Source organism: Caretta caretta, chromosome 10 (genome assembly GCF_965140235.1).
Source record: "Caretta caretta isolate rCarCar2 chromosome 10, rCarCar1.hap1, whole genome shotgun sequence".
NCBI classification, from domain to species: domain Eukaryota; kingdom Metazoa; phylum Chordata; order Testudines; family Cheloniidae; genus Caretta; species Caretta caretta.
Genome location: NC_134215.1, coordinates 3502218 through 3529369, shown reverse-complemented (window position 1 = coordinate 3529369; position 27152 = coordinate 3502218). Strand labels below are relative to the sequence as shown.

At 56.7% G+C, this 27152-nt stretch overlaps 1 protein-coding gene across 5 annotated transcripts in view; it reads right to left on the bottom strand.

The window, feature by feature from the left end:
• Positions 1-27152, bottom strand: part of CASKIN1 (CASK interacting protein 1) — a 181177-nt gene that overhangs the window by 53319 nt on the left and 100706 nt on the right. For 4 of the 5 annotated variants that reach the window (XM_075133371.1, XM_075133372.1, XM_048865856.2 and 1 more), the window contains exons 2-4: positions 6984-7035; positions 1178-1275; positions 153-298 (exon numbers count right to left, since the gene is read on the bottom strand). In XM_075133371.1, coding sequence (XP_074989472.1) covers positions 153-298; positions 1178-1275; positions 6984-7035 — 296 coding nt within the window. Of the gene's footprint in view, positions 1-152; positions 299-1177; positions 1276-6983; positions 7036-10246; positions 10427-27152 lie in introns of those variants that run through there. The other variant, XM_075117558.1, reaches the window with a different exon arrangement.

Here is a 27152-nt window from a genome sequence, read left to right as displayed (position 1 = left end):
ACACCCTCAGCGTCCCCCATGCCGGTTGACCCCGCCGTCAGCGCACCCGGCCAGTGCCAGCCCACCCGGTCCTGGCCCGGCGCACAGCTCCCACCTCGCGGGGGCAGTGGACCAGGCCCCCGGGGGTGGCCAGTGAGCCCAGCCCCCCTTACCACGTCATAGTGGCCATGCTGCGCCGCCAGGTGCAGGGGGATCTGCCCCTCGTCCGACTGGACGTTCACAGACGACCCGGCTTTCAGCACCATTTTCATGGGCTCCTTCTTGCCTTGCCAGGCAGCGTAGTGCAGGGGCCGCATCCCTGCAGGGGCGGAAGGGGAATGGCCGGCTGAGCAAGAGCTGCCCCCCTAGCCAGCAACCCGGCCGCAGCCCGCACGGGAAGCCTGGCTGAGTGGGCGCCTCCCACCTCCAGCCCTGTCCAGGGTGGAGCCGACAGAGCGGCTGCCCCCAAAGGCGTGGCGTGGCCCCGGGATCTGCGCTGCTCCCGTCCAACCCCCAGCGGGCCAGGGCCAGGGCCAGGAGCGGAAGTGACCCGCTGGGGGGTTGACACAGCAGGGAGAGGAGGGGGCCAAGCGCAGGAGGGGCAGCTGGCAGGGGCCCAGCGGGATCTCAGCTCCCCCAGCTTCAGGAGCTGCTTGCCCATCGCAGCCCCCTGCAGCGTGTCAATGCCCTGCCCTGGTTCTGGCCTTGATCCCGCGAGGCCTCATGCAGTGAGGGGTGCGTGTATGAACAGAGGCTGCATGGGGGCACGTGCCAGGTCAAATGCCTCCAGCCCCCACCCACTCCCTTACTCTCCATGGGGCAGGATGGGGCGGCCGAAGAGACAGGTTCTGGGCAGTATCCCCCGTAGGGCTGGTGGGAGCCCAGGAACTGCTCCCAGCCAAGGCAGAGTCAGGCTTCCCGGCGAAGTACCCGTGTGCTGGGGGTGAGGGCGCGGGCACCGGACAAGCCCTGAGCTCCCTACCAGCCCCAGCGGTGGGGTCCCTCCAGCAAGCTGGCTGCCCTGCTCTGTGGCTAGGGGTCTCTGGGGCATCAGGCTGGCAGCCTGGAGAGCCTACGGCCCCTGCTGGGAGCAGCCGGATGGGCACGGCCCGGGCCCCACTGCTGCGACCCGGCCAGTTACGGAGCTCACTGGGGTCACCCTGAGCTCCCAGCCCCCGGCAGGGACCCCGGCACTTGCCTTTATTGTCCTTGATGTCCACGGCGGCCTGGGCCTCCAGCAGCAGTGAGATGAGCTCTGTGTTCCCATTGAGAGCGGCGTGGTGCAGGGCCGAGAACCTGGGGAGACAAGGCACAGGGTGAGGCCGTGACCCCCGCCCCGGGGTCCCAGCTAGGGCAGGAGGGGCCCAGCACCTCGGGCACAGGTTAGCGCCAAGAGGATGTTTCTGAGGGTCTGGGGACCCCACCACCCTCGCAGTCAGCCCCCTCCCCATGGAGCGCAGGAGAACACTGCAGAGGGTGCAGCATGAACCACCCACAGCCCAGGCCTACAACAAGGGCTGGATACACGGAGAGGGAGACGTGGGGTTCGCCCTTTGGTGAGGAACTTGAGTGAGATTTTCCCCTGGGTTACAGCAGCAGGGCCCCGCCTGGGGAGACCATCCACAGCACAGCTCAGCTGGAAGGCAGCGCTGGGTTTCTGGGGAGACCCTGGGGGGTCCAGGTTTCCCAGGGGCAGGCAGGTCCAGGCAGTGGGATCCCAGGCAGTCAGTGACCCAGGGAATCGCTGCCACCACAGGGCAGGGAATCTGCTTTTTCACTAAACTCTTCCCTCTTTCCTCCCACCCCCCGGGATCGGCACCCGAATCTCCAGCCAGGCCTGCAGTTGACCGTATGTCTTGGACCAAGAACCCAATGGGACTGAAAAGCAGTGGAGCCTAGTGCACAGAGCACCGGCCTGGGATCTAGGGGGCCTGGGTTCTCTTCCAAGCACCAGCCTGCTGGGTGACCTTGGGCAAAGCCCTTCATTGCTCGGTGCCTCAGTTTCCCTCTCACCCTTTGCCTGTTTGGCCCATCGGGGCAGGGGCTGTGTGTGCGTGCCGTGCCCAGCACAATGGAGGCCCCATCTTGCCTGGCCTCTAGCTGCTACTGAAATATAACCAATCAGCCAGGAGCTTTCCTGGGTCCCAGATCTTTTGCTCCAGCCACTGAGCCCTGCAGCCTCTCCAGCTACTAGACCAGGTGTGCTGGGTTGCGTGTGGGGCAGCCGGACGCTGAGCCGAGCAATCCAGGCTGCAAGGGAACACGGGCAAGGCGCTGCTCAGCCCTGCCCATCCAGGCTCATCGGGAGAAAGCAGGACAGGCGCTGACCTACTTGCTTCTGTAAACAACCCAGAATCCTCTCCGCCACCACAATGTTCTCCGGCTGCCTGCGTCCCACCGCGCACAGCCCCTTACCCGGGAAGAGGGGTCTGGGTAACCGGCTGCACCCCTGCCCCCTGCCCCGGGGTGCTGCTCGCTGGAGCGGGGAGTCAGGGGGAACCATTATCCATCACCACCCGGAGGGCAATAACCCCTCCAGCTCGCTCTCTCCTTGCCACTGTCTATGGCACACAGTTTTAACAGTGAGGTTAGCCACTGGAACAGTTCGGGGGGGCGGCTGCATCTCTCAATCAAGACGGGACGTCGGTCTCTCTCTACGGGATCTACTCGCTCAGAAGTTCTGAGTTCAAAGCAGGACTCGCTGGGGGAGATCTAGAGCCCTTCTGAACATACGGGCCCCCTCTGGCCTTCCCATCACTGAGTCTATTCTCCCTACTGTCCCCCTGCAAAGCCACGGAGCAGGGAGCGTGGGCACCACAGAACTGGGCTGTAACCAGCAACACGGGCGCCCCTATGGCAGGAATAGTGGGTCCCAACAGTGACCGTGCTCAGCTGCATGATTCCAGATACACCCCCCCAGAGATGGCAGCCGCTCCCACCCTGCTCCCTAGGAAACCTCCACCATGGGGCCTTCGTTCTCCTGCAGCCCAGCCCCACTGCAGCAGGAAGCTACTGTCTGCTGGGAGCTGATGGGCTCATGCCATGCAGAGGAAAGCCGGGGACCCCCAGCAGGTGGGCAGGGCCCACGTTCCCATTCTCCTCTGGAGGTGTCTCTCCCTCCTCCCCCACCCCGGAGCATCCCACCTAATCCAGCCTGGCTGGCTTTTGAGTTAATTTTTAATGAAAATGCCTGTAACTTCTGCAGGGAGCGCGGGCGCTAATCCTGCCAGCTCGGGAGCATCGTCGCAGAGCAGGGCGGCTTTGAGCAAGGCGGGCCTCCCACAGGAAGGAGCAGGGCAGTGCTGCCCAATAGTGCTGGCAGACAAGAACTCAACTGCAGCCGGGCAGTACCGTCACCTCCATTTCACAGCTGGCAAAACCGACGTACGGGGGGGGGGTGATCTGCCTAGGGTCACACAGCCAGTGTGCAGGAGAGCTGGGAAAGAACCCAGGAGTCCTGACACCCAGCCCCGGCACTAACCACTGGACAATGGTCCATTCTAGGAGAACCCCGCTCCTCTCCGCTGTGCTTTACAGCAAAGGGGCGAACTCAAACCTCCAGGCCGAATCACAAGCCAGCCCCTGCCCCAGCCCGCAGAGTGACCCACGCGCCGGCCCATTAGCAGGGAGCGCGGCAGGTGCTCGGACACAGCAGTGACAATGGTGCGACGAGCGAGCTGGACGTGACATTTCCCATTCACTCCCGCTGCCAGCCCAGCTGACCAGCCACTGCGGAGAGCCCTGGGGACGGAGGCTGCCTCTACGTATCCCTACAGCAGCTGCCCTCAATGCCCCGGGCTGCTTGCAGGAGAACTGCGCTGAGGGGCCTGGCCAAAGCTCCCTGCCCATTCACCGCAGCACAGGATGGCGCTCAGATCTGCCTCCAACTCCAGCGCAGGGCACAGAGAGTGGGAGTCAGCCAGGATCCGTGATCACATGAACACTGGGGGGCGCTCTGGCTCCTCTGGGGGCTGGAACAGAGAGGCTCAGGGGTTCAATCCCCCGCTACTGGCGACCCACCGAGGGGCCTGTAGTACTAATAATCCAGAGGCCACGAGAGACCCAGATAGCAACCCCTGGCCACGTCATTTACACGGGAGGCAGGCACTGTGCTCCCCATGGCCAGCCCAGCATTGCCACAGCAGACTGCCCTGGGGGGCCAATCACTAGGAAGAGGCGAAGGGAATCAATAGGAACCAAAGCGAGCAACTCAATGGGAACCCCTGCCTGGAACCTACCCAGCTCCCTGATTTAGTTCTCCAGCGGTGCCTGCCCACACCCCCCAGCACTGCAGCTGGGCCCAGGTCTGCCTCAGTGCCCTCCCCACCCTGCCACCCCCGCAGCAGGCTGCAGCACCTCCCCACGCAGAGCAGGCTCCTTTATCTGCACCGCTGGATGCTGCAGCCAGCCTGCTCCTTCCCCAGCAAGGCTCTCATCTCTCCTGCCTCTCTGCTGTCGGCTTCTGATCCAGAGCACGGCAGGGTGGGAAAACCCCGCTAGGTCATGCAGCCCCCAGGGAGCCAGCCCATGGCCGTTCCTGCCAGCAGAGCCCACAGTCACAGGCCGGGGGAAGGGGGAAGTAAAGAAGCCGGGCGGCTTTTGCAGCTATTCATTTTCTGTTCAGCTCCAGCTCCCCAGGGTCTCTGTTGGCCCTGCCTGCTCCAGGCAAACCTGTGTGCGCAGCTCTGGAGGGGTTAGGAGTTACCTGGCAAAGGCAGAACAGATTGCATCCGTTCAGCTCCAAGGGATGAGAGAAAAACCCAATGTACCAGCTTCCGTGCTGCTGCTGTCGGGGCACACCGGCCTCCCTGAGCCACTTGCTGGCCATCTTTCAGGGCTGGGGCTGGCCCACCGGGCTGGGGGAGATGGGCGACAGCCACGGCCGTGAGCTCTGTGCTGTCTGCATGAAGCCGAGACTCATGCAGAAACCAACATTTGTCCCCAGGGAGCTCACTGCAGGAAGGTTTGGGGCATTTCCCTAAAGCACCGCGGGAGATCCCAGATCGACCCGGCCTGTAGAGGGCTTTGGAGGGTGGGGTGAGCGTGTCTCTCTGTGCCGTGGGGCTATCTGGGGCTGTGTGCCTCTGATTTTGTTTCTAGAGAAAAAAAAAAAAGCTCTGAAAGGTGGTTTTGGAAAGGGCTGCCCACCCCCCAGGGCTCCAGCTCCCCGGCCCATGCTGCCGCCCCAGGCCTGGAGAGCCACCTGGCGCCACCTCCCACCCCGTCCTCTGCCCCGCCAGGGCACTGTGATCTCAGAGAGGTATATGGGGGAGGAAGCAGAGTCCAGGCTGCTACTGATGCTACAGAGAGCAGGGGACCGGAAGATTCGGCTGCGAAGGAGAGAACAGGGCAACAGACAGCCCTGAGCACTGGCCTTCGAGCCTCTGGATTTCCATGCCCCTGCCCAGCAGCGCTGCCTAGGACCATGTGTGTGCACGCTATGGCCTGTGATGCTGCCTGGCACTGTCTGCGCTGCGGGATGCGGCTGAAGATCCAGCTCAGGAGCTGTCGGGGCTCAAACAGAGCCAGGCCAGATGCTGCTCATGGAAAGGAATCCGTGCCCTGTGGAGGCGTCTCGCGGTCCCCGCAGCCACTCAGACGCTGCTCCGAGCGGGAACAGCCAGGCCCAGAGCAACAGGAGCCATGCTTGCTCGACAGCGTAATGAGACCAAGCCAGGAGCGCGAGGGAGAGGGTCTCCTCCCCACGTCCACAGGTCCAGAGCGCCTGCAAGCCAGCCGGGCGCAGTCAGCCAGGGGCCCAGCCTGACCCTTCCCCGGGCCTGAGCTCCGGGCTGTGCACTCCCCCTTTCCAGCCTGTTGCCGCTTACATCTGGGGCCAAGTATCCCCCCGTTAGCTGGGTCACTGAAGGCTGCGGGTGGAACACAGACCCCTGCCTACAAAATATCCCCGGTCCCTTTCCGATGGAGTTACTGGTGACTGTGCAGGTGGCCTAGGAAGCCTCAGACCGACTGCGAGGCCAGGCAGGTTTGCGCCATTATTTACAGGGAACCTACCTCGGAGGAAGCCCGGCCTAGAGGGGAGCGCCGGGGAGTGGAGACAGAACACCTGGGCTCTAGTCTGTTTTCAGACTAAGCTTTTGGGGATAGAGGCTGTGTCTTCCCAGGTGAGGGTAGCATCTAGCCCAGGCGGGGTTTCCACAGCGGGCAGCCCCAACTTGTGGAACTGCAGCTTGTTCTAGCCCAGGGCTTTGGAGCCAGCCAGAGGCCAGGGGCTGGTTTCCAGAGCAGTTTAGGCAGCGCTGGCTTCGAAGGGAGAGACTTCTCGACATCCTGTGCCCATTTTCCAGACCACGCAGGCCCGGTCTGAGGGAAACTCAGCAGATCATTAAATCCAGCCCACGGGACTGGAGCCAAGCCTGGCTTTTCATTCCACCGGTGTCTGCATAACTGATTTGGCACGAATCATGTGGCCATTCCACTGAGGCCCATTAGATACAAGGCCCCGCACCCTGCATTCCCCAGGACAGGCAGCGCTCCCCTCTGCCGTCCACCGAAAACTCAGGGGACACAGTGCCAGCTAGAGGAGTCTGTCTGAGGGTAACATGGAAACTGGAGGTTTTGGAAACTAGTTTCCCCCCCGGCTGCTCGAATGCAACAATTAGCAACCCCGCTTCCCAGAGCAGCTCATGAAAGCAAAGCAGCTGGGCAGAGAGCGCCGAAGAGAGAACACTGGGGGTGCTCAGCGCGTGGGGAGGGGACACTACAGAACCGGACGCAGTCTCTTCCCTCTCCCGAACCCTGAGACATCTCAGAGCTGGGCTGGCCGAAAGAAGAAGAGGCCCTCGTAAACCAGGGGGAAAAGGCAGGTGCCAACAGACCACTTAATTTACAGCAATTCATGTACAGGGCAGCCCAATGTCCTCATGGAGCTTGGAGGGCTCTCAGACACCTGAGATGCTCTTCTTCTAGCACTATCCAAGTGGCAAGCGCCCCCAGTCACACACTCAGCTGGTCACCGGAGCATGCAGGTTGCATCTACTTACCCATCAGTGTCTTGGAAGTTGACATTGACTCTCTTTGCCGAGCCGAGGAGCTCTGTGGGAGAGAGAAAGCAAACACTAAACAAGTGACAAACAGGGACGTTCACCCAAGCTCTGATAAATGGCACTTTGTCCCTTGCTTTGTAAACGCCGTTTTATGCTACCTTAAGGGCCCCTGCAGAACCACGGAATGGGGACAGCCCTGAAAGCAGCAGGGGAGACTCAATCCTGCCTTGGACCCACTCTGGGATGGGACAGGAGCTCATTCACTTCGTGGCCCATTCAGAGAATCCCAGCAAAGGGCCCAGCTACGGCCAGCTGTGGGGGGGGGGGGGGGGCGCGGAGGGGGCGGATGTGGGCACTTTGCCACCAGAAACTGGGCTGAGATGCCCAGTTCATCTGCCGTGTGCCACCAGCCTGGGCAGGACTCGAATCAGCACCTCACCAGAGAGAAGCGCCATAGCTCAGGCCTCTAAGCCAGCCAGACTTCTGTGGGCTCTGGCTCAGGCCCTGCACATTCTACAGTGTCCATTTCCTTCACGTCAGGGCACAGGGAACTGGGGACAGGAGGGGACGTTACAGACATCACAGCCCAGAGGGCTGGCTGGGCATCACCCCCTGCTCCGACAATGTCACGGTTCCCAGGCAGCGAGCAGGGGCCCACGCAGTTGACAGCTGGCAGGATTTCACGCTGGGCCGCCAAATAGAAGCAGGGATCCTGTCAGAACCCTTCCTTTCCCACTGCAGCCAGGTCTCCTCAAGCCCAGGAAAGAGCAGAGGGAAACCAAGGCCTTGGCAATGCACAGGCCCCCATGAATAATCCCATCGCATGGCTTGGGGGCCACCCAGAAATGCTTTGCAGAGTCAGGGTTTAGAAAACTGGGTTGAACCCACATAAAATAAGAGGCACACAAATCTGTGATGGGTGCCACGGGGGCTCCGTTTCCAGGGCTCGGGGTGGCCACGCTGCCAGCAGTGCTGGGATGAGGAGCAAGACACGCTGATGGTTCTCCACCAGACGTGGCAATGGTGTTTTAACCAGGGTCAGATGACATGATGGTGAAGACCCCAGCCCCTGCCCGCACTGCACCATACTGCCCCAGGCCCCAGTGGAGAATCCCAGCTCTAACGTATCAGCTCCGTGAGCTCAGAGATGGGGCCCCCAGGCGGACGAGGCTGCTCTGCACATGGAAGATAGAGGCCTCAATCCTCCTCCTGCCCAGGCTGCTGCTTAGTGCGAGCGTGCGGGGGCAGCTGCCCTGCTTTGAAAGGGTCTCCAGCGAACCTCTTTGCTCCTTCTCCAATCAGGTCTGTTGTGAACAGGCCGGTCCGAGAGCAGTGGTACTTATAGCAGTCTGCACCTGGAAGGTGTTGCCGGTCCACCTGTCCCGCCAGGCAGCACCGTACCTGCAAAGCGCTCTTAGCCGGGCACAGCTATTCCAGCAACGCTGGGCTTTTGCTGGCATTGTGTATTTCAGCCCCCTCACCCCTCCCTGCCCTGGAGAAATAAGTTGTCCTGGTAACAGCACAGCTCCGCCAGCATAACTGTGTCCGCACTAGGGGTTTCTGCTGGGACCATTGTCGCTCAGGTCTCACCTTGGCACATGCCTGGCCGGGATATGCGTATCACAGCCCCTTACATCTCTGGGGAGGAGACCAAAACACCTTCCCTGCCACATGCCACCAGGAATTTCTAACTTCATCCTCCCCTGAAATGCAACTACCTCTGGGTGAGACACAGCATTGCCAGCTCTTGATTCTCTCATGGTATACGGTGTTTCTTTCTTACAGACCCAGCTCTGGGAGTCTTGTTATTTTGACAGAATTTCAGCTTTAATTATTAACAACAACACAAGTTACGTTTCTGGCATGGTCACCAAGGAAGCTGGAAAACATGAGCCCTAAAGGCTCAATGCCCAGAAAAAACGAGAACCCCAAACTTGGTATTTTTTAAAATCACATGATTTCAGGAACATGTGCTTAATGCCCATGATTGACCCATTCTCTGGAAGGCTGCTGCCCCTCACACACACTGGGACGCTGGGTGCAGTGGCTTGGGAAGCAGCCCTACCTAAGTCTATGACCCAGCTCAGCAGGAGGCGTGATGCTGCCCTAGCCAGGGAAATGACATGGCAAACCTCTTCTGCCTCAATTGGACACTCGCTTCCTGCCATGATCTGCATCTGCGTCTCTCCGCTATAGAGCATCACATCTGCTAACCCTCTCTCATTTCCTATACCCAGAGGCCCGATCCACCTCCTCCCAAGTGCCGTCAACAAATAAAGGGTCCTGGTTGACATGCACATTCATCTCCCCTGTATCAGAGCCCATCGCACAGATGAAATCCCCAGAAAATCCACATACATCTGAGAAAGCATCTCCTTGGACAGAGCCACAGCCGCCCCTAGGCCTGCAGCTCAGGCAGAAAAGGAGCAAATGCTCTTTCTGATGCTGAGAAATACTCCCAAGCATCAGATACAAATACTCCCAAGCAGCTCCTTCCTGCTTCTCCAGAGCCACAGCCTTTGACAGCGCTCAGCGATTGCTCCCCCTTCAGCAGTACCCAGCCCCTGCTCCTGCCGGCTGAGAAGACACTCAGCCCCTTCTGCAGGTAGCGGTGCATCCCTCCCCAGTGCCACGCTTTATTCCAGCTGGAAACAAAGGCAGCCGCAGGTTGCAGGGAGGCTGGCGCTAAGTGGAGCTGTTTTTACACCAGGCTGGAAAGTTGGCAGCACGCTGCTGGCTGCATCCCAAAGGTGAGCGGCTCCCTGCACCCCAGCTGCCGAGCGCTGAGCAATGCAACAGGCTAAGCAAGGTGTAACAATGCTGGTTCTGGCAGGACTCAACTGAGAGTGCCAATTCAGGACAAATTGCTTAAAGCAGGGCAGTTACAGCCCAAGGCTGAGGTTCCTTTGCACACCAAGGCAAACCAAACCCACCAGACAGAGAGGACTTTGGTTTTACCTCACTGGTTAACCAAAAGTCACACAAGCAATTCTCTTAGACACTCCAGTTTCCCAGTATCACCACCAGGGTCACTCGTTATGGGGACAGATGGTTATGAAAACCAATACCCCAGTAAAAGAACAAAGGTTCTCTCGATCCCAAAGGACCAAGCCCCAGACCCAGGTCAATATACAAGTCAGATCTTACCCACAAATCACGTTGTTGCCGAGCCTTTAGAATCTAAAATCTAAAGGTTTATTCATAAAAGGAAAAAGATAGAGATGAGAGCTAGAATTGGTTAAATGGAATCAATGACATACAGTGATGGCAAAGTTCTTGGTTCAGGCTTGCAGCGGTGATAGAATAAACTGCAGGTTCAAATCAAGTCTCTGGAGAACATCCCCAGCTGGGATGGTGTCACGGAGTCCCTGGGCGATGCTCTGGAACTGCTCCCCATGAAGCCAGTCAGGACTCTGGGGCAGTCGCCTTTCTGTGAGCAGCCTGTCTTCAGGACACGCAGCTCACCCGGCTTCCACCTTCCTGGGTCTGACCTCGGAGCATTCAGCATCCTCTGTCCCTCCGTGCGCTTCCCACAGCGAGTCCGCTCAGGCAGGGCTCCTGGGGAAGCCAGAGGGTCCTGCACCCCAACTTCGCAGTCAGACGTGACTCTCAGCCAGCCAGTAAAACAGAGGTTTATTAAACGACAGGAACATGGTCTAAAACAGAGCTTGCAGGTGCAGAGAACAGGACCCCTCAGCTGGGTCCATTTTGGGGGGCAGTGAGCCAGACAACCACGTCTGCACTTCACTCCATGTCCCAGCCAGCCCCAAACTGAAAACCCCCTCCAGCCCCTCCTCCTCTGGGCTTTGTTCCTTTCCCGGGCCAGGTGGTCACCTGATTCCTTTGTTCTCCAACCCTTCAGCTCTCACCTTGCAGGGGGGGAAGGGCCCAGGCCATCAGTTGCCAGGAAACAGGGTGTCGGCCATTCTCTGTGTCCAGACTCCTGCACACACCTGCCCTCTAGGGCTCTGCAATGATCATACACCCTTACTCCACCCCCTAGATACTTAAGAACTGCCTAGGGGAAACTGAGGCACCCCCACACTATTCAGAGGAAACATTAAGAACAGTCCCACTTCGTCACAGATGGGTCTTTCAGTCCTTGGTTCAAAGCTTCAGTTTGTAGCAAAGTCTCTCCAGAGGTATGAAGCAAGATTGAAAACAAGATGGAGGAGCTGCAGGAGCTTTTTATAGTCTCTTGCCATGTGGTCTCTGCTTTCTTTGTCCCAAAGACAAGCTGTCCATCCCATGGCCTGGAAAAACCTCAAGACTTCTGTCCATAGGCAGGTCCCTGCATACCTTGCTGAGTCCCAAGGCGTGTCTGCCTTCTCTCAATGGGTCAGTTGTGTAGCTGATGGTCCTTAATTGGCCATCAAGCAGGCTAGGCAGAGCTGACACCAGCTTGTCTGGGGTGTCACCCAGAAGCACAGCACAAGTTTGAACTACAGACAGTATAGAGCCAATACTTATAACTTTAAATACAAAAATGATACATGCAAACAGACAGCATAATCCTAACCAGCCAACCATAATCTTGTCTTAGACACCTTATTTGACCCCCTTTATACAAGCTTTGGTGCCACTACAGGACCTTGGTTGCAACCATGATCTATACAGTCCCAATTTACATCAATAACATCACACAAGGCAAGGGGCTCGCCTGGGGACGCCCTCTCACGCAGTACCCACCCAGGCACTACAAGCCCATCGTGTGCCTAGATGGCTGTGAGAGCTCCCTGCAGCCAGCACCGTCCCACCCAGGAGCCACGGGACAAGGAGCAAGAGAGGTCATGTCTCTCCTGGTCCTCAATCCATTAATGTTTTGCCCAGCCCCAGAAGCTGGAGCACCTCTCACCTGCTGACTGGCCACAGCCCCCCACATACCCTGCACCTGTAGGGCAAGGGTGCATCTCCTCCGTTCTGGGTGCAGGCAGATAGCCGTCTCCGCTGCTGACGGAGGGCTCCCTAGGGTCCTAGGCCCCAGATCTCAAGGCTCTCCAGCACTGGAGGAGATATCAAAGAGAGGAACCCTTTGAACTGGATGCCTTGGCAGGCAGCCCAGCATCTGCACTAAGTGTCTGTTCTGACTTGGAGAAGAAGCGACTTTAAAAACTAAATTCAGGCTGAAAAAGCACCTACAAGAGTGTCTGGCGCCAAGGGAAATGAACACAAAGGCGGCTCGCTCTCCTTCATCTTCATTTCTTCGTCTTTTCGTCTGGTTTTGGCAAATTCTGTATTAAAAGACCAAAACTTGGAGAGTTTCACACCTACGTCACACTCGGTTATAAATCACTTAGTCCCTTGGCACTCCCTAAGGAGCATGTTTGCTGATGCTGTCTGGCCCAGAGTTCAGTGGGGTCCCCTGTGGTTGGGCTAAACAGCTTCCTGGGAAACACAGCGAGGAGGACTTGTGGCACCTTAGAGACTAACAAATGTATTTGTGGGTTTTAGCCCACGAAAGCTTATGCCCAAATAAATTTGTTAGTCTTTAAGGTGCCACAAATACTCCTCGTTCTTTCTGCTGATACAGACTAACACGGCTATCACTCTGAAACCAGTTCCCTGGGAGACATCCCAGTTAAACAGAGTTCCAAACTAAGTGGGTTCCCGAAAAAGTGGTGTATGCAGTAAATAGTGAAGCCAGCTGGGCTCTTATTTACACCATCCATTAACACGCAGAACAGAGAGAACACAACAGCCTTGAAAAGTGACAAGTACAAAGCTGGATAAAGCATATTATCACTGAACAAAATCTGTGATTAGCCTGCAGAACTCTCTGCTGCACAATACTATTGAGGCAAGTGGGTTTAGATATTTATATTGATAAGATCAGCATCTGTAACACACTAAGTAGGGTACAAATTTTAATAGCTCACTCCTCATACTACAGGGTGAAGATGATCAACAGCGAAGTACAGGAAACAATCTCCAGCCTAGTGCAGGATTGCACAATTAGCTGGACTGGGGGATTTTTATCCTTCCTCAGAAGCATCAGGAATTGCCCACCATTGGAGAGTTTTCAGAGTAGCAGCCGTGTTAGTCTGTATTTGCAAAAAGAAAAGGAGGACTTGTGGCACCTTAGAGACTAACCCATTTATTTGAGCATAAGCTTTCGTGAGCTACACCTAGCTCACGAAAGCTCATGCTCAAATAAATTTGTTAGTCTCTAAGGTGCCACAAGTCCTCCTGTTCTTTTTTCATTCAGGAGTGGTTTCTGAGTAGATAGCCAACAGCCTGTGCTGGCAGAGAGGAAGGAGGCTGGAGCGTACGGACCATTGCTCTGTTCCGGTACAGGAACTCTTGTGTTCCTAACAGCTGCGTCTGTTTTTCAGAAGAGACCAGAATGCAGCTGAAATTGACAATGAAGAATTAAGAGACTCCTTGAGCTGGCAGAAAGGCAGGAGACAGGATAAATGGAAGCAACAGTGAAGGATTTGGTACCGTCAGAGCAATTGAGTTAAAACCAGTGGCTGTAATGGATACATGGCCGTCACAGGGTTCCTGGCCCCTGTGATTAAAGCAGGTCCAACTCCCCTGCACCAGAGCAGGGGCTCCCAGTGGGGTTAGTTAAGAGGGAAGGTGTGACAAAGTGGGACTGTTCTTAATGTTTCCTCTGAATAGTGTGGGGGTGCCTCAGTTTCCCCTATGCAGTTCTTAAGTATCTAGGTGGGGGGATAAGGGTGCATTGTCGTTGCAGAGCCCTAGAGGGCAGGTGTGTGCAGGAGTCTGGACACAGAGAATGGCCGACACCCTGTTTTCTAGCACCTGATGGCCTGGCCCTTCCCCCCTGCAAGGTGAGAGCTAAAGGGTTGGAGAACAAAGGAATCAGGTGACCTCCTGGCCTGGGAAAGGGACAAAGCCCAGAGGAGGAGAGGCTGGAGGGAGTTTCAGTTTGGGGTTGGCTGGGGACATGGAGTGAAGAGCAGACGTGGTTGTCTGGCTCACTGCCCCCGAAAATGGACCCAGCTGAGGGGTCCTGTTCTCTGCACCTACAAGCTCTGTGTTAGACCATGTTCCTGTCATCTAATAAACCTTCAGTTTTACTGGCTGGCTGAGAGTCACGTCTGACTGCGGAGTTGGGGGGCAGAACCCTCTGGCTTCCCCAGGACCCCACCTGGGCGGACTCGCTGTGGGAAGCGCACGGAGGGGCAGAGGATGCTGAATGCTCCGAGGTCAGACCCAGGAAGGTGGAAGTTGTGTGAGCTGTGTGTCCTGCAGACAGGCTGCTCACAGAAAGGAGACTTCCCCAGAGTCCTGACTGGTTTTGTAGGGAGCCGTTCCAGAGCATCGCCCGGGGACTCCATGACTGAAGGGCAGCACCTGGCCACCATAAAAGATCTGGAAGAGACGCGGTGAGAGGTGCGGTGGGAATGGGGAGATGTTTGGGGATTTCAATTTTCAACCGCTAACCAAAGGGAATGAGCATCACTAGAAGCAAGATGAAAGATGAGTGTAATTCAGATCTTTATGGCGAACAGGTGCATGTCATTAACAGTTTTGAATTTCTGGGCACACTGTTGATAATAAGAAAAGGAGTACTTGTGGCACCTTAGAGACTAACCAATTTATTTGATAATAAACTTACTTGGAAGGGTCACATAGGAAAGTTTTACAAACAAATGTAAGGGTAGGCTTACTCTATTTACAAGCATTGCTGGGATTAAGCAGGGAAAAGATAAGAAAGTACTGACGATGCTGTATAGAGCATAGATTACGAGCGTCAAGTCTTTAATTCTGCATCCAAATCAGGGCTTTAGGCGTTTGAATCAATTCAAGACCCGAGCGCTACAAATTGCATGTGGTACATTGTTATGACACCGCTGGATGTAACTCAGGTAGCTGTCTGAGAAATGTCTATCAGCTTTTAAGAGTGGCAATGTTCGGTCTGGCATTTTGGGTTAAACTGAAGGGAAACACGGCAGACACGAATTGTGGACAAATATATGAAAAATGCTGGGAATTGTGCAGCAGGAATGTAGGCCAACGCAATAAACTCCCTCATGCTCCTTGGGTTAAAATGCGGGTAAAAGACTGAAGCAAAAAGGAAAGTCTCGGAGATTAACATTGATAGTTCTCAGAGTAACAGCCGTGTTAGTCTGTATTCGCAAAAAGAAAAGGAGGATTTGTGGCACCTTAGAGACTAACCAATTTATTTGAGCATAAGCTTTCGTGAGCTAGGCTGTAATTTATACCTGGCATATCATCTCTCTGGATGTGGATTTAGAATTGTAGAATAAAGTAAAGGGAAGGACAGAGTCATCCTATGTGACAGATAAGGGTTAAAGAGACCCGGGGGGGGGAAGGGGGGGGACGACGAGGTCATATCTTTTATTGGACCAATTTAAGATAAAGTTTATGAGTTTATATATGGTAAATGGAGTCACCATTGCACCATACATTCTGACAGAGCTAAAGATGGGGAAAAAAAGGTAGACCACCTTTTTTCACCCCTGAGACTGGAGTTAAGAAATCTAAAAGAATATCTAATTTTGCAGCCATGCTAACTGGTGAATGGGTGGGAATCATGTTGGCGTTAAACTGGATATGGGACGTATGGCCTACCACAGCTGTTCTCGACTTGGATTCATCATCAGGTATACTGCTGGCAAGTAAAAGGGGTATAACAGAAAGCCAGAGTGATCTAATAAATGAAATATTGTTTTTGGCAACAGAGTTAGCATGCACAGGTGCGACCATAGCACTAGCATGGATTCCAGCACCGGCTGGGCCACCTGGCAATGAAATGGCGGATGAGAAGCAAACAACGTTTTGAAACGTGGAGAAACTGAGATAAAGATTCCTTTGAGTAAGCAGGAATTTCAAAGTTTAGTTAACAGGGATTGAAAGAGGAATGGCACGAATTGTGGGCCATGGAGAAACACGGAAGAACATTCTCTGAAGTGTGCCCCAAACTAGAGGGTAATGAAGTACTTGTATTTAGAATAAGTGGTCGCCATGGTTTGAATAATACTTTGTGTTTATTGAAGAGACACAGAGTTGGGGTGGGGAACACCCGTAAGGATAAAGAAACAGCTGATCACCTGGCATGTGAATGCAGGAAATGTTCCCAGGAAAGACAGGCCCTTTATGAAGCAGTTAGACGCATTCGGGTGACAGACTATACGAGGAGTGGGTTATTGAGCGGACTGGGAACGAGGGGGGATCATTAAAAAAGCTCGACTACGGTTTTTTTACGGCGCTAGAGCAGGGAGTGCAGTGCAGTGCCATGAATGCCTGAGGAATTTAGTAAGTGGTGGTTACAGACTCAGTAGATGAGTCTGCTTCGCCATAAAGCAGCAGCAGCAACAGCGAGAGACAGGCAGTCAGGAAAAGTCCGGAGACTGGGGGAGGCCGTCTCTGGGGAAAGCTGTAGAGAACAGGACGTTCACCGCAGGCCCGCCCTGGGAATAGGGAGACATTGGCTAGGAGATGTTTGGGACCGGGGAGAAGCCTGAAGACAGGAGAGCAACAAGAGGAGTTTGCTGGCTGGCATCCCCAAGCCAGGAAGCCAGGGCCAAGAGCTAGAGAGGGCTGCAGGCAGAGGACCACGGGAGAAGCTCACACACTGACTGGAGAGCAGGACCCAGGGGCACAGCGAGAGGGCCAGGGAGCAGGAAGACTCAGAAGGGGGGAAGCTGAGGCAAGTGTGCCTTTCATGCTGCAGCCAGCTGCAGCAGGGTGCTCCAGGCAGGGCCACTCGACCACAGCATCAGAGAACCCATAAAGTCCCTCTAAGAACCCCACCCCCTTCTCTGCTAGAGGGCACACCTTGCCTCTGATCAACCCACCGCCGAGCTGACGTCGAAATGCACATGAGTAACCAACTGATTCGTAGATGCTGCACCCACCTGCTTTGAGCCTCCCAAAGGGCTTTTTGAAGACAGGTAAATATTACCCCAACATTAGAAAGAGAGAGAGACTGAGAACGAGGGTTTTGCAGAGCCAGGAGTAGAATGGCCACTGGACCACACTGCTTTGATAGCACCTTTGATCCCAAAGGAGCCCAATGTGCTTTACAAACCATAGAATCCCTACGCCCACCACTGGATGGCAGCCACCTCTGGAGTGGAACATGGCTGCTGTTTAACCACACACAGAAACACTTTGGCAAAGTGGCTTTCAAGCCAGTGACAGAACCGCAGTTAGTTTCGTAGCAGGGCTTGTTCTCCTTCGGGGTTGGCTCTCACTCTGGCTGTGCAGAGGCCTCCTCGCTCCCCCGAGGCCACTGGGTTTGGCAGGGCGGCCCACACCTGGAGCCACTACCGTTCATGCTGCGTTAGCAGAATGCTAAATGGAGCCTGGCTGTGCTCAAAACCCAAATTGTGCCTGGCAGAGGGTGGGACTTTCCTCCCGCTAAACAGCAGAGAAAATAAAACACTGGGAATCAATCCAATTACCAAAATTATGACAAATTTTGTAAGATTTACATAAGATTTACTCACTAATACAGCTAAGGCTTTCAATTAAAGGGATATTCATCCCAGCCCTGGCACAGCCGCAGCATGGGAGCAGGGGAAGCCAGAGCACAAAGGCACGGGGCCAACGCAAACAGAGCCGTCTGGGTTTGAATTACAAGCCTGTTCTTTGACACCTTTACCCTTCGGCACGGGCAGGGGGTGCTGGAGTAGGGACCGGATGCTTGTCCAGCCCCGCTCTAACCACCAGCTTTGCTCCAGACGGCCTGTGTGCCTCTGGGCACGTCACTGAACCTTGCTCCCCCAGCGCTGTGGGAGGTGGGTCGGCTCCCCGGATCCCTCCATGACTCAGGCTCCTTGCTCATTTGTGACATGTCCCCAGAGTCCCCTGGCAACGACCGAGCTGCTGGCCTGGCAAGACCGAACATCTGGGCTGCCATCGCAGGGTTGAGCCGTGTGCCTCAGAGCAGCCAGATAACCAGGTCTCACAGGTACTTAGGGCCTTCCCTTCCGAAGGGCCCCACCACACCCACAGACTACAGCACCCCTGGGGGGCACAGATATCAGCTCAACGGCCGCACATGGAGGGGAAACGCTGGCCGGGACGGCGGAGCAAACCCTGATTGCTAGGCAGAGCCACGGGACTCACTGGCCCTGGAGGATAAGACAGGACCTCGGTTTTTGAAAGTCCTCCCTGAACAACCCACCCGTGGCTCACATTAGCCACCACCTTGGAAGAAGGGAGCCCCTGAGCCGACACCGCTGGGGTCTCTGCACCTAGCTCTCAAAGGAGGCTAAGGCACACGGCTGGGAGCAGGCTCTTGTCCAGTCTCCCCACCAGTAACAAAGGGATAACACCCCTGCCCTGCCCCACGTCCGCTTGAGCTGAGTGCCCACTCTCTTGGCGTTCATCATCGTTACTGGTAACGAAGCTGGGCCAGGCCAGCAGGGTGACCTCGCCCACCAAGGCAAAGGGGCCGCAGCCCAGCACAGGCCCCCCCTAGCCCCACGGCAATCTCACGGGTTGCCTGCCTAAGAGCAGGCACCCGCCAGCACCATGCCTGGCAGTGACTCACGGCATCCGGCAGAGCAAGGGGAGGGCGGGTGAAACCGCTCCTTACAAGGAGCATCGTCCCAGGGCCAGACGCGCTACACGCGCACATCTGGCGAGTACCATGGCAACGCCAGGGCTGTCTTGCAGGGACGAGGCAACGCAGAGGCTGCTGCTGCTGGCAAGGCCCCGGGCGTCGTGGCTCTGGGCCCCGGCAGAGGTTCCCAAGCTGGGAGGAGAGCCAGGGGAGGAGGGCTCCGGCTCAGCTGCCTGTCTCGGGGCTATCGACAAGACAGCGCTATGCGGGGCTGTTCAGAGGGAACAACCAGGGCTGCCAGGCTAATGACCCACCCCGCACAGGGCACCACGGGCAGACAGGAGAGCCAGGAGTCACTGCGTGCCAGACAGCGGAGGCTGGGCCAGCATGGTTAGAGAGCCCAGCACTGGGGAGGGGACATCTCTGGGAGGCAGGAGTCCTTCTGCCTGCCCCCTCCCCAGCACTGGCTCTAAAGCGCCTCAGAGCCCCTTCCCCTCAGCAGGCTGTCCGTTCCTCACTCAGTTCCCCTGACCTCCGCTCTGCAATCACACAAGAGTAGGCAGCTCTTATCTAGCCCGTTCCAGCAGCAGGGCCGTATCATTACCCACATTGTACAGCAGGGGAAACTGAGGCACAGAGCAGGCTGGTGCTCCCAGCCGGCCACTGGCAGCACTGAATAGACCCAGGTCTCCTGAGTCTCAGACCAGTGCTCTATCATGTAGGCCGCACTGCCTCCCTCTTTCAGTTAACTTCCTTCTCATTCCACCAGAAACTGGAGCCCATCCACCCACGAATCACCCAGGGGCACCCAGACCGGACAGCACCTAGCACCACACTGGCACTGTGTCAGGAGCCCAAGCGGTAACAGGAAGCACGTGGAGCTGCACTGGTTTCTGCAGGAAGCGAAGCCCCCCCTCCAACCCCCCGATCCCCACCCGGCTCAGGCAGCTGGTCCCAGTATCTTCCAGCCCAGGCTGTGCAATCCCCTTCACACCCCAGCCTGCTGCTGTCTCTCCTTATCCCTCCCCAGGGCCCATCTCGGTGCCCAACACAGAACCCTGGGCGGCCTTTGAGGAGGGACCCGGGTGCAGGCAGTACAGCCTCAGCAAGGCTGCTAGACACAGGCCTTCTGCCTCTTCCACCCTCCTGGGGCAGTGCTGGCCTTTTCTGCAGTGAGAGCTCCCCTTGAGGGCCAGCCAGGCTGCCTACATACCCTGCCCCCCTTCTCTCTGTTGAGTACTCTGTGCCCCCCTGGGGGCTCTAGTCACTGCTCAGCAAGCCGTCCTTTCCGCAGCCATCTCTGCTCAGGGCTGGTCTCGAAGGCAGCAGACAGGGGAATTGTCCTGGGCATGGCTCGAGTGACTTTCCACAGAGGGTCTCCGAGAGCTTACAGAGAAGCCCACCCTCTCGGAATGAGGTGCCCAGAGGGATTGCTGCACCCATTGCTGAAATGCAGCCACCTCTGGGGTGGCCTGCGACAGCTGGGTAAGAGCGTACAGTCCTGCTGCAGACCAGTCCAGGGCAGGCCGTGACGTGAAGGAGGCAGAACACAGTGTGCCAGAGCTGGGATGGGACCAGGACACCTGAACTAGTGCATAGCAACCCCCACAACATACAGCCCCTTCTACCATGCTGGGGAAACGAGTGAGCATACATGACCCAGAGGGGAGAGGGCTCCCTCCAGAGCAACCCACCCCAGAGACTACAGGAGGTCTAGGACTTTTCTGCCTATTGGGCTTGGCCCTGCTCCCACTGAAATCAATCTGGAGGGTTCCTGGGACTCACAGGCCTAGTCTGGGATCTCAGACTAGCTCTAAATAAAGCATTGTTGTTCCACTTCAAAGATCTATTTTAAACCTCAGAGGAAAAAAATATACCTAGCTGGGGAAAAGAACAGTGGCTGGGAAACCGTCAGAGGAGACGGATGGATCTTGGAGAAAGGGGGAAGCTTCCTGGATCTGAACCCAGTGCTAGAAAATCAATTTCTCACTCCTGCAACCACAGCACCAAGCCGCTGAGATCTGGGCCCCACTGCGCGCACACATAGTCAGAGGCAGTCCCTGCTCCAAAGACCTCACAACTGAAACAAAGAGTGGGAGGGGGAACCGAGGCACAGAGTGGGGCAAACCAAGGCTTGCCCAAGGATGCACAGCAGATGAGTGGCAGAGCAGGAAGCAGAACCCTGAATACCAGGCCAGTGCACCAGCCACTGGACCATGCGCTTCCACAGGGGCGGTACAACCCCTCTCCTGCCAGCAGATCTGTAGAGCAAGACCCTCCGATCCTGTGCCCATGCGGTCCTGGGCCCAGCAGTCTACAGGCCCACTGGCAGCACCCAGGGCCTTAGCCTTGAACGCTCGGGGGGGATGTTTGGTTGTTTAAAAAGACTCTGGCCCCTGCATGTGCATCTGCCACTGGGGCCTGCATGCAGGGGACGTTCTCCAAAGCCATTTGCTGTTCGCACGTGCCCACGCCCGCCGTGAGCGGAGTAATGCCTGCCCAGACCACATGGGAAATCAGTTAATCAAGACCAGAAACGTAGTTAGACGTGAAGAGCAGTGATCAATCTTCCTGACAGGCTGGGTGCAGAATGCGATTTGGGGCCTGGAAGCTGCTCACTACAGACCCGGCAGAAGGGAAGACGTGAAAATGGGCAAAAAGAAAGGAAAAACGTCCAAGGCCGTGAGAGCATGTCGTCTAATCCAGCTGTTCCTCCATCGCCGCGACCGCGGGGAGTGTTCAGTTATATGCCACACAGGGCTGCATTGGCCAAACCAACAGGAAGGCCCCAGGGCACAGAGAAGGTCGCTTCGCTCCAGGAGGGAGGGCATCTCTGCTTAGAGCAGGTGTGATGCTTGCTTCGCCACCGGCTCGCTGGGCGAACCCCTTGATCCGGCAGCGCGCTTGAGCGCACACTTCGCTTGCAGCGTGTGTCCCCAGGCTCACTGAGGCCAACAGGGCCACTCACACATTTAGCGCAAACCACACCTGGGTGCGCTTTGCTGGCGCAGGGCCCATGGCGCTCACCTTGTCTGTGCCCGCACTTCCCCCACTGGGCAGAGACCGCAGCCCTGACCAACCTCCCCAGCGGGCAGCAGGGCGCGGGGCTTGGGGCTTCACTACAAATACGTTCGGGGATGCATCTGAGAGCCATGGCTGGCTCAAAGTGCGGATGGCAAATGCCAGTGCCAGGGAGTGAGGGGCTGATGCTGATTCACTGCCTTTCCCTGCAGCGCATGGGAGCACGGAAAGACGCAGTTCCCATGATGTCCTGCCACACACACTCCCCTTCCAGGGATCTGCTGCGCTCCGCCTGTGGCCGAAGCTCACCATGCGTGCGGCCTGCCTCACACAGCCCTCGTCAGGGGAGCGAGTCCCCCTGCCAGCCTGCCCGGTCCCTCCCCGGCATGCACCGCCGTGCCTTGCAGCCGCGCAGCATCCAGATTTAATTCGATCCACCGGCTTGTCACTGTGATGACATTAAACAAGAGCAAAGGAGGAAGCAAACAGCTAATGGAATCACGTCTCAGGCCAGCCGGCAGGGGCTAGTCCCTGGTGGATCGGGGTCAGCAGAACTGCTCACTCCCAAAACGCAACAGAATGCCCATGTCTTGTGCACAGGGTGTATCGCAGCTCTGGAGATTTGGATGATCTCCTTCTCCCCGCACCCTCCACACTGCTCACCTTCCAACAGCACAAGCACCTAGGGTGCCTCCCTCTCTGTGCAAACAGCACCCAGCCCAGCATGCTGCGAGGGCTGCCAGAACACAAACGGCCCCCATCATATCCCCTCCAAAGGATCCCCTTCCTTTTTACTGCACAGCAGGGCTGCAGGCTGCTCGCCCACCCTTCCAGAGCGCCTTTCAGCCAGAGAGATCTGGGGTAAAACCACATACCCACATTCCCCCAGCCACCTCTGAGGTGCGAGGGACGTGCAGGGCAAAACAGCTTCCTGCCCCGAAATGCTGTGAAGGCTCCAGCATCCCACTGAAACGGGAGAAGGTCTGTGGGGAAGCAGAGCATCAGGCAGGCTGGAGCCCAGCCAGGACAGCTGCACCACCACCCTGGCTCTTGCAAGGACCCTGTGACCTTTGATGACTCTGGCTAGCCATAGGGTTGCCAGGTGTCCGGTTTTCGATGTGGCTCAGTGCGCCAAGGGGCAGCCGCTCATGTCGGGAGAGGGCCGGAGAATCGAGGGGATTCTGGCTGTGGTAGCTTTGAGCAGCCCCGGTGAGTAAGGGCTGACAAGCATTGGTGGCCGCTGGTGGCTAACACACTGGGCTGGGAGGTTTCTCTCCAGGTCAGCGGACAGATAAACACAGCCCCAGCCACCAGCACCTATCGCAGTCACAAGGGAGAGGCTGCAACGGCCTCGTGGGAGCAGTGGGGAGGAAGCCTGGACAGCTGCGCCTCCATACCACCGAGCCGCCCACTGGCTAGCAATGGACTCGGTCCCAGTGCCTCCAGCAGATCCTGGCAAACGGAGCCAGGGCGTTCCCCTCCGCGTGCGGGACCTCGCCTCGCTGAGCTGAACGAGCCTTTAGCACCAGCATGCAATCAACCGCCTCCCAAGGGAAGGTTCAGCAGACCCAGGGATCCCATTGTCCTCTACTGGCGTCTCACCACGGCATCAGAGACCCGCCAACAAACGAACTTGGGGCCTGAAACACTCCAAACAAGCTTGAGCTTAATTAGAGCTGCTCGGCGCACACTGAACCCTGGAGGAATGCCGAACGCCGGCCCTGGTAGGGAAGGACAGCTGGCACATGAGACGGTACCATCTGCATACAAGACAGCGCCACAGGTCAGCTGCGGAGGCCCAAGCAGGCAGGCCCAGAGACCGACCCTTCTAAAGCCCGAATGTTCCCGGCTGGGGGTTGTGACCAGCCCAACGCTCCCTAGAAATCAGCAGGGACAGCTGCGCTCTGCACGGCGCTGTTTCAGGCTGGCACTGCGGTAGGATCGGGTGGGAGCCGGGGTGGCAGTGGATGGGGGATATTCCCCACAGTATGCCAGCCTGTGCCAATGGGACATGGCTGCTGGGTGAATGGGGGGGGCATGTTCAGCGAGACTTGCTCCCGTCCATCCCAGACCCACTCAGCCACGCAGCCGCAGAGAGGCTAACGTCACAGGCCATTTGGTGTGCTGTTGAAGAGACCTGTAATGCCAGGGATCCATCGGGGGGCAAAGCCAGTGCCCTGCCCCGTTAAACCCATGTCGGGAGCTGCGCTCACAGAGATTACACACACATCTCATTCCAAACCAGGGAGATGGAGCCCTCTTCCTTTCCCCTGCTGAGACGTGAATGCACGAGGCAGAGTGCCCGCTGTCACGGCAGAGGGCATCCCAGACAGCTAGAGACAGGTGTTTTTCTGCCCTTAGGAGATGCAGGCAGCGGGAGCACAAGGATACTTGCTGGCGACACCTGGAGCATGCCTTGTCTGTTTAGCTCATTGGCTCTCAACCTTTCCAAACTATGGTACCCCTTTCAGGAGTCTGATTTGCAGATGACACTAAACTGGGAGGAGTGGCAGATACACTGGAGGGTAGGGATAGGATACAGAGGGACCTAGACAAATTAGAGGATTTGGCCAAAAGAAATCTGATGAGGTCCAACAAGGACAAGTGCAGAGCCCTGCACTTAGGACGGAAGAATCCCATGCACTGCTACAGACTAGGGACCGAATGACTAGGCAGCAGTTCTGCAGAAAAGGACCTAGGGGTTGCAGTGGACGAAAAGCTGGATATGAGTCAACAGTGTGCCCTTGTTGCCAAGAAGGCCAATGGCATTTTGGGATGTATAGGTAGGGGCATTGCCAGCAGATTGAGGGACAGGATCGTTCCCCTCTATTCGACATTGGTGAGGCCTCATCTGGAGTACTGTGTCCAGTTTTGGGCCCCACACTACAAGAAGGATGTGGAAAAATTGGAAAGCGTCCAGCCTAGGGCAACAAAAATTATTAGGGGACTGGAACACATGACTTATGAGGAGAGGCTGAGGGAACTGGGATCGTTTAGTCTGCGGAAGAGAAGAATGAGGGGGGATTTGATAGCTGCTTTCAACTACCTGAAGGGGGTTCCAAAGAGGATGGACCTAGACTGTTCTCAGTGGTAGCAGACGACAGAACAAGGAGTAATGGTCTTAAGTTGCAGTGGGGGAGGTTTAGGTTGGATATTAGGAAAAACTTTTTCACTAGGAGGGTGGTGCAGCACTGGAATGGGATACCTAGGAAGGTGGTAGAATCTCCTTCCTTAGGGGTTTTTAAGGTCAGGCTCGACAAAGCCCTGGCTGAGATGATTTAGTTGGGATTGGTCCTGCTTTGAGCAGGGGGTTGGACGAGATGACCTCCTGAGGTCCCTTCCAACCCTGATATTCGATGATTCTTTGATTTATCTTGTGTACCCCCAAATTTCACCTCACTTAAAAACTACTTGCCTACGCAATCAGACGTAAAAATACAAAAGTGTCACTGCACAGTCTTACGGAAACATTGCTGACTTTCTCATTTTTCCCATGCAATTATACAATAAATCAACTGGAATATAAACTCTGTACTTACATTTCAGCGTGTACTATATAGAGCCGTATAAACAAGTCTTTGTCCGTATGAAATTTTAGTTTGTACTGACTTTACTAGTGCTTTTTATGTAGCCTGCTGTAAAACTAGGCAAATCTCTAGATGAGCTGATGTCCCCCCTGGAAGACATCTGCCTACCCCCAGAGGTACACGTACCTCTGGCGGAGAGCCACTGTCCTAGAGACACCAGCTGGGTAATTACTGGGAAAGGCCTGAAACAGCAGCAAAGCGACACTCATGGGGAGCCGGGACCCCCAGCTCTGGGGCCGGTGGGACAGCTCCCCTGTCACCCGACGGCACTGAGGGCGCAGCGCTCTGCCAGGTACCTGCTCCTTGGGCTGTACCTGGAGCACATCGGACACAATTGCTTCTTCGCCACGGAATCGGATCGGGCAGGAAGAGAATGTATCACAAAGGTGTGGGGGCAGGGGGAGATCAGCTTTCCTCTGAACTGAGCCCACATGGAGCCTTCTGTTTGTTTAACATATTAACAAAGTACGTCAGCAACGAATGAGCAGCACAGCTGAGAAAGCGAGCGCTGGAGATCCGAGCCGGATGCAGCAACGCCCGCCCCAGGCAACGCACTCATGCTGGCCAAGCGGGAATATTCCAACTCCAGACAGGGGCAGACCAATGGCCCCGGGACTGAGCACCCCACCTCTAACCAAATACTAGGGAGGGGGCAGAAACTCCTCCTATTGCACAGTCCTGGAAGGGAGTGTCTGCCCAAACCTGCCCGGGATCAGTGCATGCCCCCTGGGCCAGCCCAGAGCCGGTGTGACTGCAGGGATCTAATCCCTTTGGTGGTGAAAGGGGCTGGACCGACAGCCCCACACCGAAGGAAGCCTGTATCCACAGGACCAACACAGGCTTCTGTCACCCGTCCCCAGCCAGCGCCCCTCGGTTCTGAGCTGGACACCCCCTCACACACTCCAGAAGCAAGAGGGACATAAGGTTTCCATGGCCCAGTCAGTCTTCAGCCCCTCTGCTGAGACTGTGACACCCAGAGCAAGAATTAATGGCCCTGGTGATGCTGGGATTTATGGGTGTGACGTGGCCAAGCATTCCCAAGCACCTGTCCTGAGACGTGCCCAACTCACATCACTCTAGCACTGCTGGCCATTAGGGCGGGGAACTTGGGGTCACCACTGGCCTGTAGAGAATTCAGAGACACTCCAGACTCTGTTCCCATTTCCAGAGCCAGCCAGTCCCGCCAAGAGGTTTAAAGGGAACAACACACACGTGGAGAGAAATCCAAGCTGCCAGCACAGGCCAACCCCGTGGGAACGTCCCCCACACTCTGGGTTCACAGCCAGCTAGCCAGGCAAGAACGGGGGAGCTATCCCTAATCCATGTGCTTGCGGGAGCTCAGCCGGTGACCAAGGCACGACCTGCTGCATGTGGCTTTGCCTGAGGATGGCCCTGTAATTAAACCCCGGGGAACAGGAGAATTCACACAGAGCCTGCGGCCACTCTGCCCCCTCTCGGGCAGGTGGGACCTTAGCGTTCGCTCCTGTTCCTTCCACAGGCTCCGGCCAGACAGACATTTCACAGCATCTGCAGCAAAACTGCTGCTTCCCAGCAGGAACAAAACCTGCCTCCTGCCAGAGCCCAAAGTGTTTTTACTGGACACACAGAGACGCTGCAGGTGCCCCAGCCCCAGCGGGAGCTCGTTAGAGCAACGCCCTGCGTACAGCAACAAGGGCCCTGGAGCACGGTCTGCCCCAGGTGTCCAGCTCAGCAAGGCAGGGGGTGTCTGGATTCAGGAACCCGGCAGGCCGCGTGCGATGCAGACACGGCATCCCTTGGCAGGGGCACAGGCTCTGCAGCACTCCCCCGGGCCCTGGGAACTCCCACTCGGTCCTCAGGGATCACCCACCGGTGCTGCCACCATGCTGGTGCTGTGGGCCTCCAAAGGACGGACCGCTCTGAACTCACAGCTTCCACACAGCTCACGGACCCAGAACGCCCCAGGGCCCTGCCCAACCCTATGCCGCATCCCATTACCCAGAGTCCCCCAGAGGCCTGCCCAGCGTCCTCCGTAACCCAAGATCCCCAGGGGTCTGCCCAGCCCCACATACCCCC